The following is a 16,073-nucleotide window of genomic DNA, read 5'->3' on the forward strand; positions in this document are numbered from 1 at the left end:
AAAAAAACAAAAAACAAAACAAGAAAAAAACCCAAAAGCAAATGCTGATCTGAGTCAGTGGTGCTCAAATTCCATTAGTTAGAAACTCATTCCTTTAAATTTTCCTCAACTTCAGGAACACAAAAATTACTGAAACACATTGTGACTTAGTCTAGAAACCACTAGTTGCATGTATTTCTAATCATCTACTCCTGGGCATAATTTAAATCTCCCAACTCTCGCTAATCCTGTTTGTAAACACCTATCTTTCATATTGATATATGGATATATAGACAAGGGGACAGCAGTTTGTTGTAGTGCAGCTCTCAGATGAATTCCCCAGCGCTGTAAATGCATCCTCATGGGCAGCTCTCCAGCTCCTCGTGCTGCTGCTCCTGGAATTTTATTAAATACAGGGGAGCTGGCTCTGCCACCTGAGGTGATCTGACACTAATCAGTCTGCCAGATTGATTGCATCTATTTCATTTTTGATTACTGTACTTGGGGGTGATGCTAGCATTGTAAAAACTAGACAAATATATGRCACGGTGGATGCTTAGAGTCTCTCAGAATTCCCCTTAATGAAGAAATTCATTATTAAAAAAAATCCTAGCATTTCTCTGTCCCTCTTTTTCATTAGAGCCAAAAATAAGAGAACTTACATAGATCCTGGTAGAGATTATGCTTAAAAAGGTTTCTAACCATGAACAGAATCARATGCTCAGGGAGACTTTTAATAGCAATGGGGAAAGCAAACTAACCAGTTCCAAAACACATTTATAAAAAATTATATGACCTGAGTTGCCTGTGATATTAATGAGTCACAAGGTTCTTATCTATGTTTCCACATAACAGTAGTAAAAAAAAAATCCCACTCCAATGAAAGAACAAGCTGAACAACTGTTCTGTGCAGCCAGAAATTATTCTCCTTTTCTCAGACCTTTCTTCAGGGATTTTAARTCTAAACAAAATATATATAGTTCAGTACAGAGATATTTCATTCAGTTATAGTGACATATTATTTATATCTATTTTACATGCTTCAGTAGACACCATAACATATATAGTACATAGTGAAACYAAGGTTGACAATATATCCCCTTTTGGGGTTAAATGTCTAGTTCAATGTTATGAATTTGGGGGATAATGCCATTCAACCATGGCAGAACCAAAGCAGTCTCCCAGCCAAAGCTGAGTTTGCCCTAACAAATTAAAATTAAGCCAGTGTTTCCCCTCAGATGGGATTTCAGTTCTCCTGCACTTCTTGTTTTGCCACAAGTAAATCTTGGTGACACAGGGARCGTTCAGATTTTTTTAGGCTCACTACCAACTTTGACAGAAAACAAAGATAAATCAGCAACAGCATTAGTCTGTCTAATGTTGGGAAAAGAAAGCAGGCAGTAAACTTTGCTAGCTAAACATTTCTACATCCTCAGGTACGGGGCTATTCTCTCAACTTTTCATTACTGATTAAGATTTCCACAAATCCATTCATTTTGAAAATCACTTGCTTAGATACAGAGGACTCCAACCAACAAGCATAAGTGCATTACAGCCATAATTCACCCTCCAGAAAAAACAATTCTCATTCCTGTGTGCCAGAATATTGTTTTGCTTTGTTCATTTTTAACAGATGTGACATACTAATGCAACCAAAATTGTCTTAATTCTGGAAAAATGCCTACTGCAAATGGGCTAGCAGATCCCTACGTGGATTTCTGAGCACATCATGACAACATAAACCCAAATAATGAAATATCGAGCAACAAGAGCTGATGGTGAATCAAAGCAAAGTGGCAGTAAATCCAGAACAAGTTCAGAACAAGAGCCAGTTCTACCCCATTTAGTTTCCTGTTGCACTTACTCGCAGGAAGCTGTCCAAGGAACCATTTTCCATGTATTCAGTGACAATCATAACTGGYTTACCTGCAAGTAGAGCACAGGGGTCAGTTCTTTTTAAGGAATACATTGGAACACAATCAGCAAACCCAAACATTTCAGGAATGTGTCCAGATCTTCCKAACTGCAAGGATGATTTTACATTTAGAAAGGAAGCAAAAAATGTGTGGGCAAACCGAGGTTGGGTGCAGATAAAGATGGAAAGTGCACAATAAAGCACAGGGCACTGGAAAGAGAAGYAGAACTGTAAGATGGGCATTTTCCCTCCTTCCAGGCAGTCCTTCCTCCCTCTGTGGTGGGATCACCAACAGCACAAACCTGGACAAGGACCTGAACATTCATGGGGCAATGACAAACTTGAAGGAAATAATGCTTGAAAAACCTTTAATATCTTTCAAAACTCATCCACACATATTCAGAGCAGTTTTTGAAACCATTCCTTCCACCCCAGKGTATTTTGTGACAAACCAAGATTTTATATGCAGCTCTGACATGATGGAGAGAAACGAATGCAAAAATTAATGTGATGATGGCAAAGTTTTCAGACAAAGGTCGTTGCTAATATCTTACCATCATATGGATTTTATTATTTCATAATATTTTCTAAAGCTCTGCTTATTTTCTCTCAGTGGTAAAGAGAAAGGTGGGTAAGGGCATGAAGTTATTTGAGGAGATGAATTATTATTGCACATAAAATGCAGGAAGACAGCTGACCATAAAAGTAGGATGAAGGCTAGCATATTGCATAGTGGGCATGGTGAAAGTTTAGCTTTTAAAGTTGAACAGCATGAAGCTTGAAAAAGGTACCCTGTTTAATTAAGAACAAGAAAGCCATTTAAAAAAGCCAAGTAAATGGTAACAATTTTTTTTGACTGCTTTTAAAAATACAGCTTCTACCAAAAAGAAATCTTAGAGGAGAAACAGCAATTTCAAAGAATGCATGTTATATAATGAGGAGAAAATAGTTTGTCCTTTTTTACATGAATTAACGGGTTCAAATATAATTTTTTCTGTGGTACAAATGACATGTTATACTGTGGGGGTCACAATAATGAGTAATTGACTGTCATATGAGGAAATACTGTATGCAAAATATTAATATTGAATTATGTGGGAGATGATACAGATACAAGATCTAACAATGTCAAAGCACAAAAAAATCTATTTATGCTTAGTTTTGTCAGCAACAAATACACAGTTAAAGTACATAACTTACACTCTTTGTGTAACATGAATTCAAAGGGATTTCTGATAACACATAGAAGATGYTGCTGGACATTTCAAGCACAGGGTACCCAAAACTTTCTATGATAAATCAATTTTTTTTGCTATGCACTGTGAGCCCAGGAGACAGATACCTGGTTTCAGTACAAACTTCATCAATATTTCAAGTCTTGTCAGAAGAACTTAAATAAGAGTAAGATGCGTCTTCCAAATTACTACAGGAGCATCTTCCTGCCTTGCTCACCCTTACTCCAAAAGCCTTCAGTGCAGGATTTCAGTTGAAAAAGCTCCCATAATAAGAAGCACATGCTCTGAATTTATAAAAGACCCCTCTCCATCCATTTATCAAARTGCAGCCTTTTATGAATGATAACAAGTTGTGTCAACAGTGTTGCCCAAGTTTATTATACTAAGAGGCTACAAATTGCTGTAAATTATTAGCAAACTAAGCATAACATGCATGCTGGTTATCAARGCTGATGCCTGCAGTGTGCCCAGGAGAGTGGGGCAGGAGCTGGGAAATGCAGGACAGAAATCCACGAGGAGAAGAGGAACAACTCTACACTGGAGACAAGGCTAGAAGCCTGATGTGGTGATTGATTTGATTAAAAAAAAACCCAAAAAACAAACAATAAAAAAATCACCCCAAATCCACAAGCTTCTTGTCCTTCTATCATCCTGTACAGTGTTAAATAAAACAAATTATTATATTTACTATTATATCTACTTTACTAATATATACACTTTTRCCCTATGARATGGAGACAAATAGCTCCAGCAAMGAGTCCTCAACTCCTCTRCTGGAGCTGTCTGGAGAGGATGTTSAATCCTTGAGAATTTTATTAAATTTAGCTGGGAATATTCAGAATTTGCCCTCTAACACACTGATGGCACAGGCAGCTGGCACTCGTGACCTCCTCCCCCAGCCTGCAAAGCACAGCAGAGGTGTGAATACAGCCGAGCAGCAAACTCACTAAAAGTCACTTATACAGAATGCAGAAAGAATTAATAATGCTCAAATTCAAGAGCAATGCACAAATTCCTGCATGTRCAGCAATTATTTCTCAAGTGCTCCAGGAATACAAAATGTAACAAAACAGATTTTAGGTCAGCTSTGTACAGACTGATGGTGGCCTTTCWTRGGATTTTGTGACTGCAGATCTTGTTCTGACTGTACAAAGTGTGTGTCACTACAAAGCAGGAGATAAACCTTGATTTATGCAGGCAGACCTTTCCTAACAGGAGTGTGAAACCTAAGATAAACAATAATTTCTTTGTTAGTGAAATYAGCAAAAGAGACTTTCATGAATCACATTTAGAGAAGCCATTATTATTATTATAATTATGGATCTCCATAACATAGAGGATTTTACATAGCTTTCACTAGTGACTTTTAGACATATTCTGGTGCGGTTTTAATTTCACATACTTTACTGCAGTGTATTATGACATTTTTTCAGACCTATGTTTGTGAAACTTTGAAACACASAATTAAAAAATAATTCTTCAAACAATAAAACCTTCTACTTAAAAYCAAAGTATCTGGTGTGTTTCTATCCAGTTAAACTGAAAAGATCCTCAAAATTCCAAACCAATCACTGAAATGGTGAAGAGCTGCTTTTCCAGCAGGGTCATCTAAGATGAACTAGAAAATATCCTACCAATTTCTTCCACTCCCCTGAAAAGTCCTGGAGCATTCCTGTTATTTTTTTAAGAYTGCCTCATATAAAAACTTATTGGTYTCCCASTTAAGAACTAACGCAGGCAGATAAAWTTGATCACTAACTTTATCACTTTATTCTGCAATGGAAATATAGAAAGTGTAGCTGAAGAGGGTTATTAAAATATACGATTTTTCCAGGAAGGTACCACATACACAGGGGGGTTTCAATTACTTTTTTTTGTCTCAAAAAGAGAAGGTGATTTATTATCATAAACAAAGACCAAGAATATGCTTTAACAAAAAACTCCATCCAAACCTGTAACAAAAACACCCAAAGGCAGATTTAGAAAATTCATTTAAGTAAATATACATATAATCACAGAAATAAAATTCATTTTACTACAGATAGCTTAAAGCCTCAAGATTTTTTTTTTTTTGAGATTTTTACTAAGATGTATGAATTCTGGATCTTTAAAATGACTCATGGTGATATATATTGAATATCCCATGGAGTATTTCCCCTGCATGAAAACCAGGTAGGAAAAAAGTTTGGCCTTATTTAATAAGTGACTGGAACCAGTTGTTGTACCAGGTAGGCTGCTCATTAATTAGTGCTAATGACAAATCTAATGATTGACTTGAAAGCAGAACACAGCGCAATGAAAAAACCTCAGCACATCAGACTTCACGACTCCTGCCAGATTATCACCCAGTGCCTCTTGGCCACTTTGGAGAAACTTGTAGCTCTGGAGTTTATTAAACCTGCCAATTTATTATTGAGCTTTTTTTTTTTTTTTTTTTTGCAAAGCAAACCTCTGCAGGTTTGCAGAGCATAAATGTGGATGAGTTAATTTTTAATTCACTTTTGCTCTCCTTTGAATGATCAGCAAATCAGAGAATTATTTAGGCTGGAAGACCTCTCCTCCATGACATTTCCATGCCCAGATGTCCCCATAATTTCTTACTTTTAGTGACGACTCCCTCCAGTCGGATGATGTTGGGGTGGTCAAACTGGCCCATGATGCTGGCTTCTCCCAGGAAGTCCCTCCTCTGCTTTTCTGTGTAGCCAACTTTCAGGGTTTTGATGGCCACRGAAATTTCCTTTTTAGAAGGCAGCTTCAGGCGCCCACTGCACACTTCTCCAAATTCCCCTAAGAAAGAGAGTGGAAAAGTGACAAAAGCCGAAATATGGTTACTTCATAGGGATTCAAGAAAGAAGACTCAGCACTCAGAAGAAGCACCTGAAGTGTGGCTTTTACTTGTTTATCCTTTTGCAATTTTCTCTTGGAGAGCACAAGGAAAATTATTGCAGCATTCAAAACAGGAAGTAGTAAATATGTAGAAAGCTGTTGGAAGATGACACTTCACTTGAAAAGTGTACTAATTTTTACATAAATCACRTAAGGTTGTTTCAGTATGTTATTATTTGAGCAGCAAGTGATTTCAAGTCACTTTTAAACTTTACTTTCTAATTTATTTTTTTTTTAGACAGCCAAGTTAATAGGAAAAGGTTCTGAATAAATGTGTGGTAGGGCAATGACCTTKCTCTGTTGCTAACCCAGGCTCTGATTTGAGTCAACAGCATAGAAGTATCACTGTGAAAAGGAGGATATAACTTTATGTACATACCTAATACTAAAATACCACTTACATTACATCCTTTGGTTCCAACACTATTTGTGTTTCAGGCTGCCAAGACAGGCAGCAGCTCAGAAAACAAATTTTAGAAGCTATCACTAGTAGCTAAAGGGAGTTGAGCTCTTTTCAGACTTAATTAAAAGCATTCAACTTCTGCAAGCCCAAATGACCATTATACTTCAGCAAGAGTTCAGACACTAAGCCCAGCTCAATACTGTCAGAGCACCACAAAATAGAAAGAGCAAAACACATCTTGAAAGCAGAAGGAATGGGGAAAAAAGGCTTGAAATAAATCTTGAAGTGCCCATCTTGAGACTCCATTTTCTTGATGTTTTAATGGTCCAAAAAGCTATAACAGGCTGAGCTCTTAGAACTATTGTACAGCTGCTGTCAATTGAGACTTTACCTATGATTTCAGCAAGCAGTCCAGCAATCAATCCTTCATTTTAAAGCTAGAATTGTGTTTTTGATATTTGTTTAACTTTTGGGAAGGAAAAGGTTACAGTTAATGTCCATCAACACAGTCCCATTTAGCCATGGCTGAACAATTCAGCACTTCAGTGATTAATCAGATTCCAAAAGCACTTCAAGGCCAGTGGATGCTGCAAGAGAATAAAAGTTGGGCCCTTTCTAGCAATGAAGTTTGCTGTTGTCTATGAATATAAAGCAGGTTTACTTTCTTGGAAAAYGATTTCATTGGAAATAGCTCCCCAGGCAGCCCAGCTACATCAACCTGTGATTCTTTYGTATCCAGGGCAGCATGGGTGCTAAAATACATCTACTTGGCCAGCACCTCCAGTGACCCATGCAGCTACACTGCAACTTTTCCTGCAAATTATTATTATCTGGTCCCAGTAAGAAATAGTCTGGATCTCACCAGACACTGCTTAGGAAGAGTAAAGGCTCATGTTCCAGCAGAGCACATGGCACTGATTGTAAGGTATGAGTATGATGGCTTTTCATAGAAAGATTTCCTGAGGTGTTTATTTTTAATTATGCCCCACACATAAAGATTGTGCAGCCTGCCCTGCAGGCTGATGTGTGTCTATTTACATGTGGAAAGCTAACAGGGATTATTTAGGAGGGCTGTTCATGATGCAAAGATGTCTCTTCAAGATATGCTAATCTCTTTTTAAACCATTAGGCTAYTCATTGCATCAGGGGATGGAATTTGGCCTGCATTTAGACTCAGGGGACCAGCAAACAAAGATTCTGTGAAATCAGGTACTCCCTTCACTTTGCTGCATTTTAGATCCGTTCAAAGAAATCCCTCAGATTTGGAGGGGCACCAAATCTCAGTGTTTCAAAACCTTGGGAACATCAGCAGTGTTCTAGCCATCTCTGAGACACTGAAATAAGTTCATGGACAGGTAACCCCCAAATTTTATTAAYAATTTGATCAAAAAGCTGTCATGCCACAAGCATATTTCAATWTCAGAAGAAAAGCAGGTGCTTGCTTTCTTGTTCAGCAAAGCACATAGTTACATTTACSCAAACCCAAGAAAGCACTTTCTGCAGTATTCTCCTACTGCCAGTTGGATTTAAACTTCTGAAGTGGTTTGTTGAGCTGAATCCATAAAAATAAGTGAGTTATTTTAAAAGAAAGAATTACTGTACAGAAAATTCTGCTAAAGTGGCTCCTGACCTCAATTTTCTAATGCTTTGCCTCCCACTAAAATCCCTCGTGTTTTTCTTGAGGTTCAGTTGGACAAGAACATTTCCTTATTGCGTTTGTGTATGTTTTCAAAGCCATGTAAGCTTTGAGAGCCCTCTGTTCTCASAGACTCCTGGCTAAAGCTGTGAAAAACCATTTGGAGCACTTCAGAATATCGAGATTGCTTGCCTGACTTGAAGGTSTCATTATTTACGTCACACTTCGAGGCAGTTAAATGAATCCCTTCTTCTCAAAGCCCTGTCTTTTTTTATAATTTCATTCACACTTGCCTTGCAGAGGACAAGGGCAGGAAGAGACCAAGCCACTCACTCAAACAAGCCATTGACTCCAGCAAGAGGCAGGAAATGCTTTCCTGGTTTTGGGGAGAAGTGTTCCTGAAGAAGGAGCCTCAGAGGCACTCCGGATGTAAAAGCCACCACGTGCTGTGTGTGATAGCAGTGTGAAGCAATGGCACAAACACATTTTGGAATCTCCCAGCACTCTGTGGCCTGATTTTCATCTGTTCTTCATCTGTTCTTCCTGGCTTTTCCTGTTGGCAGCTCAAACGCCTGCTAACAGGAAATGCTAACTGTAATGTTGTTCTTCAGGCTACATGAATCTGAGTTATGGTGTCCAAAAAATGGTGTTGTTATTTCTTGAGCCCAAGTTTGAATGTCAAAGACTTGCAGGAACCCTCTGTCATTGGCTCAGTTGGTTTGAGTGGGGTGTGAATAATGCCAAGGTCCAGGTTCAGTCCCTGTATGGACTCCATGATCCTCGTGGGCTCCTTTCCAGCTCAGAATAAATAACCTGTGATTTTCACTGCAGTGGAGCAGAAGGACTTTGTTTAAAACACCTGACTCCTCTAGGACATAGTCCCTTATTGAAGCRTCTCAAAAAACTCTTCCTTCGTTTTCAGAGACCATATTTGACAAATTTTGGTTTACCTCTTACTCTGATTGAATCTTGACTAAAAATAGGTCAGAACATCTGAACTGTAAAACATGGCATGATCCCAAGGAACTTATTTTCTAGATTCATGCACTTCATACAGTCCAAATTCAGAAATCTTGCATTTGTGAACAATGGCTCCTGAAAGTCTTACAAGGAAACTGCTCCTGGACTAAAAATATGAGTATCCTCCTTCTCTATCCCCACACTAATTCCATATTATCTGTAGTAAGCAGAACTTTGCTGCCTTGACTCAAGATGGTGGAGAACAGTGCACTCTTGTGGGGCAAAATTAAAACCAGCAAGGAGCACAGATTCTATCTTTCCATAAAATAACAGAACTTTAAACAACAAAGTACTCAACAACAGTTGAGTAGCTTCAGTAAGAGAGGATGAAAACTGTTCCTTTTTTTCACTGGGTGATTCAGGAGATGAACCGAATACAGCAGCTTGGGTTCTACACTTTTTCCAGCTGAAAATCCTTTGCTGTGCACTCGGAGTCTGTCTCTCATATCTCATGGTTTTAATTCAAACCGTGTATTTAGAGAGAAGYGAAAAAATTCAATAATAAAGGAACTAAGGTTTTTCAGTGGATTAAAAATCAATAGTATTCCTCATAAATGCTTTAATGTGGGAGGAAAGGTAACACTCCATGATCTTCTGAATCAGTGGACAATCTGCCACTTCACTTCAAGGAGGATGCCCACATCCTGTCAGGAGCTCCATGTTGCATTGCAACACTCAGTGTAACAGGACTCTCTGTAATCTGGCTCCTTTGTTACAAAATCTGATCATTTCACCAGCCTGTTTCCTGTAAATCCAACAATCTATGGCATCTGTATGGCTCAGACAATCAGTTATCAGACAGACAATCCTTTCCTCCTAAATCAATAATTCAAATCCCAAGCAGTGACCAAAATCAATCCAACGACCAAAGGTCACTGGAGTCTGATGGATGCAGGGTGACTGCTATGAAATGAGTTTGTGGCTTCACTCAAGGCATAATAGTCAAGAGTCCTTTSATGGGGRAAAGAAAAGAAAGAAAAAAGARAACACCTTCAGAGCTGATAACATTTTCTGTGCTGTGCTGACAGATTTTAAAGAGAAAGACAGAAAGTGAGGCTGACAATCTTTTCCCTTCCAACAGAGGTGCAACCAAGTATGGGCTTGGTGTGCTTTGAAAAGTCTTGCTATCTGCTTTCTTTGAGGAAAAAAAAAGAAATATAAAACATTGTGCCTTTAATTTYGCACTGAAATCAGCTGTAAATGTGACCTCCTAATCTGAAGATGGTTTAGAACATTTTCTTTCCAGCCACAACTATAAACCCAAAGATATAAAACAGTATATACAGCAAAAAGCTGTCTTTAGTTCAATATATCTGCTAGTCATTACCTGCTCCAACTACTTTATCAATGGATATATTGGAAGCATCCAGTTCCTTGGCAAATTCATGCACAGCTTGGTTGGGATCCTCATATGTGTGGGGATCTACATAAGTTCTCAGGCCTGGGAGTTTTACTGTGAAAATAMAAATTCAGAGAGAAAATGTTACTCAGGCTCAAGTGATCCTTCTAAATAAAGCTCACRAGACAAGAGAACCCAAATCAGTAGAAGGAAAAGGTATTTTTCAGATCAAACTGGGTTTTGTGGGTYTTCAGAATCTTTGTACAGAGTRAAACCAGACACTAAGGTACTGCAGRGAAGTCTGGCAACCCATTTCAAATACCCTTATTTGTTGTATTTAACTGTTTTTCAAAAATAAAAATATCACTCACCTCTCCCAGGACACTACATTTAGAAGCTCCCTTATATAGACCCTTTCAAATTAACAAAAAAAGAGGCAAGGAATAAAAGCTGAAAAGTTCTTAGGAATATAYTAAGAAAGCAGATTAACTCAAACTTTTGTTTTCCCAAATCCTCCAACAAGATGCATAAAAAAGAAATTCATACATTAAAAAATACACCCCTGCCTCAATCCCTTTGTTCAAACATGCAAGGATGGCAGAAAATTGTTCTAGAGATTTGTTCACCTCACATCCATATTTCCTGGCTGGGGATTGCTGGAAGAGATCATTCCCAATGATCTTTGACTACAATAAAAAAAGCTGAAGGCAAAGCACAGCCTCATTCCCCCTCCCCAGCTCAAAGCCCTGCTTGTGCTTGCACCCCGTACCTTCTGTGCCTGCCTCTGTTGTACTCATTTTACAACAGAAATACATTTTATGAACAAAAACTGAAATAACCAGCTCGAAGTTTTCTGCTTCTGACACAAAMCCTACATTCCCAGACATGTATTCCAGCTTTCCCTAACTACACCAGTTGGTCTTGTAAAAGATATTAACTCCTTCTACAAACACTGCTTTAACCCACTCAGGAATATCCTTTCCAGATTAGCATTATTATACTGCAGCAATTTTTTCACWGCAAAAACAGTTAAACCTTTTTTTTGCAGGGGTTACACAGATGGGAAAAAATACCTTTAAACAATGAGTTAGAGCCCAAAATTGTTTYATCAAACAAAGCAAAGTGTATATAAAAAAAAAAATCAATTTTATGGGGATTTATTTGCCTCAGAATTGACAAAATTGATAAAACTGAGTTCCCAAACTAATTGCCTTGAGAACAATGCAGACTAAGAGCCATGCTCTCCACACAAGGGTTGCATGTGCACAGCATTAAAAGCCCACTSTGTTTCCTTCAAGAGCCTGATGATTACAGAATTACCTGCAAGTAAAACAAAAAGTAATTGGCTGTATATTGCTGTTGGTTAAAAATCTTGTAAATGCCCCTTTCCGTCCATGCTGAATGTACATTACAGGCCCCCTCATATCCCCAATAAAAATAACAATTAAAAGCTTCTGCACCGTGGGGTTTTTGGCTTCGGGTTTTTAATGCTGACCCCAGAGGTTCCCAGGATCAGGTGATGGTGACTGCAAGGGGAATAATCCCTTCACACCAATAATTAAGGGCAGCCCGTGTAGTAACTGGGTTCTGTCATGAAATGCAGATAATAAACACGTGCACATGTGTTAAGCTGCACTACTTTACAGCTCATTCTGTGCAAACATAATAATTTACATTTTCATTTTAACAGCACAAATTGCCCTAAAGGTAGCAAAAAAATAAAAAAGGCCCAGGCATAGAAAGCAAAGGGAGAGGATCTGAGGAGGTGAAACATTTTTGTTCCTTTGAAGTAATATTATAGGATTTGTAATAAGGCTGCAGGGAATAGTTCATGGCTGGAGCCTTTTTAAAAGTAATTCAGAGTAAACTGACTGAAATAAACCAGCTGCTGTATTTAAGATGCTGAAAGTTTATGACAGCCATGGAAGTTACTTTATCCTTTTTTTAGTTCATAGGAGCAATTTTCTTATTCTCTAGGAAAGACTGTAATTTGGTAGATTAGAAGTTCCAACAGCCACACACACACATACACACAAATCCTAAYAGATAAATGTCTGCAAAAACCATAGTAAATAATTTTCAAGAATTTCTAACAGAAATGCCAGGCCCTCGATTGGCTMTGTTCTTACTGCACAGTGAATCAGCATGGCACTAGTCAGAAAACASTACGTAAATATCTAAAGCCAAATTAAAAGCAATTTAATCCACAGGAATTTAACARCACTGACATGTTTAAGAATAGTGATTGCAACTTTCCATTGTGTGGGAGTAAGGAGAGCAAATTTTGACCTGTTATTTGTCTGTGACACTTATTTTACTGGCTGCTTTTATTTTATAACCTCATTAAATTTGGATGATGAAGCATTAATTCTATGGGCCACATGTAACCTTAGAGATTCTTTTGAGAATAGCTGGTTAGCAGTTGTTGGGCTGCACGAAGCAAAYCCACTGCTACAGCTTGTGTATCCCCTGACAGTGCTGGGGAAGGAGACAGGAATTGTGGATATTCATGCTCTTGGCTCTCTGGAGRAAAAGAGGGGCTGGAAACTTAAAATTATGATAATTTGAGCAGTCAGAGAACAGATACCCCATTGTCATGAGGATTGGGAAGCAGTTCTAATTTCCAGCTAGTTCAGGTAAATCCTTCATTAAAACCTTAATGCACTTATATTTGGGGAGGAGGCACCTGGTTATGGTATCAGCAACTCTTTTCTTAAAGATGGTACAATACCAATTGTATTGATTGTACAATGCCAATTTTTTTGTCGTGTACAAAAAACCCCACATATATTAATGTTACAACGTGCTAGGCAACAGAAATAAATGGTTCAACATGGTTTACATGGCATAGCAGGACGTTCATCTGGAGCTGAAACACTTTCAAAGATGAACTACTGCTTCTTGTTCTACAAATCCTCATTAGACATCAAGAATTATGTGAGTGATAGAAAAGGAATTCCTGATCTTGGTGCCTATGAGGGGCATTATCTTTGCTTGCAAAGATATAAAAATCCAATGCAGYGATTAAAAAGAGCCCAGAGAAATCCCCCCATTTCTTTAGTGTTGATCAAGATGGGTTTAATTGATTTATATTTTGCTCTGGGAAAAAAAAAAAATTCTTAGACTTCATATAATGAGAACGTTGCAGTTGTACTCTGCATTTCAGTGAGGCACAGCAGAATCAATATCACAATTCCAACCACATGTACTGTTTGAACATAGACAGGGATGTTTTGCTCATTACTAACCTGAACACAGATGAAAGAAGTTGAAACAAAGAATAATTGTTTGGGGAAAATCTCCTTATCCACAAGAGAAGAGATAAATCTCTTCCTAATTTCACCTTGGTTTAACTGAGGTATGGCTTTTTTTTTTTTTTTTTTTTTTATTTTGAAAAATACCAACTACCTAGGGAATGAATTCAACAGATCTGGAAATATTAAAAAGTTTCAGTAACTTACAATGGCCATTCCCAAAATGCAGCCTTTTCTCATCAGTGCCATGTTTAGACTTCTTGTATCCACAGAATCTGCAAGCAACAGAGAAAAAAAAAATTAATATAGAGAATTTATGTGTTAACTGCAGGTGGAAACAGAATAAAATGTTTTCCCTGCACAATTAAATGCCTGTTTGAAAGTTTAATGATATTTACATTCTCCGTGCCCTATAGAGACATGTGATGTTCTCAGGGAATTTGAGGAAATTGGCTAATGAGAGGATTTGTTGATTTTTGACCCCTACAGTTTAATTTTACAATTGCCTGAGAATGTGTTTATAGCATTTTTTAACAACTGCTGCATGATTCGGGCTGCTAAYGTTAGCAGGCTCATTACTGACTGTGAGGCAGTGTTTGGAGCTCCTGGGCAGCAGACAAAGGATTAAAAAGCAACCACACCTCGACACTCGATGTGCCATGGGCAGCAGGGACCGTCTGGGATGTGGAAAAGGGAGAAAACATGCAAATCAGAGCCCAAACTCACCTCCCAATCAAAATGTACACCACCACTGTGAGGAGAATGATGGCCACTGCTGCTGAAATGGCAATCATCACCACCTGGCTGTTCTCACTGGAGATGGAGAATGCTGCAAAGCCAAGACAAAAAAAAATAAATAACCTCACACACATCTCTTTGATGACATCACAATTGACACACGCATACAGGGGACAGACATAATTATACAGCATTTAGTCTCCTGGCAGATACTGAATCCAGCACAGATTTTTTCATCAAACAAATAAATACCAGGGGGGAAAAACAGCCAAACATAAGAGTCCAGCCATCTTCGGCAATTTATCGAAGTTGTTTCTGCCACTGTTGATTTTTACTCTTGCTAATTGTAACAACTGCTGGTAAACTGATATTTATGTATAAACATATATATAAATACATATGTACATGTCATGTATGCCATACAAACTTTATGTCATGCACAGTAAAGAACTTTTCCTTGGCAAAAAATCCCATAATCATCACCTTTACTTTGTTTTCTGTTTGATGTAAAGAGCTTTAAGGAGCTCAGGTTCCCAGTGAAGCCTGACAATGACCACCTGAAGGCTGTGGAAAGCCAGGGCACACAGACACAGATATCTACAGGAAAAATGAGCGCTATTTCCTGCCTTGTGTTGGCCATCTCCCTGTGGTCCCCAAGCATGGAGTTTTACACTGTTATTGAGATGTGCACCACTGTCTCCTTCCACATTTCTACTTTTTCTTTCCCCCCTTCTTTTGGCAACATTATTTTGTAGAGAAAACTCATTACCCTCTAAATTCTAATTTTTTTTTTAAATCTCTGGAATCAATTTTTTTTCTCCTTGCTGTAACTGTCCCATCTCAAGTTCTAGTTTCAACCAGAATGCCCAAAGCTGCAAGTGATCATAACTGCATTTTGTAACTGTTTTTTTCAAACATGAAACTTTCTTGCTTTTCAGAATWAGAGCTGGAGTGGAGAAGGCAGAAGTGAGGACAAAATACAACATATCACAAATATACACGGAAGCCAAGTGGAGGATTTGGCCTGACACTACTCTTTGTTTTTCYATCTTCAGCATGAGCCAAGGTCTAGCAGGGTATTGATTCTGGCCTGAGGGAGAAATGGGGTAGGGAATAACACCACCTGTGATAGTTATGGAATTCTCTTTATAGCGTGTTTCAAGTTTAATGATAAAATATAAAGTTGTAGTACAGCTATGCTACCAAGAAAGACACATCATAAATAGTTATGAGACACATTTCCTCGGCTAGAAAAGGAGCAAAAGCAGCCATTCAGATCAGTCAGAAACCAGGCAGGATGTCAGTGTAAACCATTTGAACAAATACATACAGTCTGGGCTGGTTTCAAACTCAAACTTGCGGCTGCTTGTCCCGTATCCAGCTGCAGTTCGGGCTCGGATTTGGAAGACATAGGTGGTGTCAGGCTTGAGGCCACTGATGGTGACATTGGTGCCTTTGGCTCTCAGGATAGTATAGCTTGTCTCTTGTTCCTGCTTTTGAAAAAATAAATCATCAGATTAAAACCACACCCTAAAAACCAGAGGTGGCTGGTCCTAAATTAGTACAAATGTCCTGGAGAAAGAGAGCTGGCATATTTCTCAGTATTTATAGCCGACAAGTGTTTGTACGTACATTCATTTTCAATCATCTTTTAACAAAGTATCTAAA

At 38.2% G+C, this 16,073-nt stretch overlaps 1 protein-coding gene across 1 annotated transcript in view; it reads right to left on the bottom strand.

Moving 5' to 3' along the window:
* Nucleotides 1–16,073, bottom strand: part of EPHA3 (EPH receptor A3) — a 61,524-nt gene that overhangs the window by 20,469 nt on the left and 24,982 nt on the right. Inside the window, exons 5-10 of the mRNA XM_057375183.1 lie at nucleotides 15,736–15,898; nucleotides 14,394–14,496; nucleotides 13,875–13,942; nucleotides 10,402–10,527; nucleotides 5,731–5,916; nucleotides 1,844–1,905 (exon numbers count right to left, since the gene is read on the bottom strand). Coding sequence (XP_057231166.1) covers nucleotides 1,844–1,905; nucleotides 5,731–5,916; nucleotides 10,402–10,527; nucleotides 13,875–13,942; nucleotides 14,394–14,496; nucleotides 15,736–15,898 — 708 coding nt within the window. The remainder of the gene's footprint in view (nucleotides 1–1,843; nucleotides 1,906–5,730; nucleotides 5,917–10,401; nucleotides 10,528–13,874; nucleotides 13,943–14,393; nucleotides 14,497–15,735; nucleotides 15,899–16,073) is intronic.

The sequence above is a fragment of the Malurus melanocephalus genome, unplaced genomic scaffold (assembly GCF_030028575.1).
Source record: "Malurus melanocephalus ecotype Western Australia unplaced genomic scaffold, MMel_1.1 scaffold_242, whole genome shotgun sequence".
NCBI lineage: Eukaryota > Metazoa > Chordata > Aves > Passeriformes > Maluridae > Malurus > Malurus melanocephalus.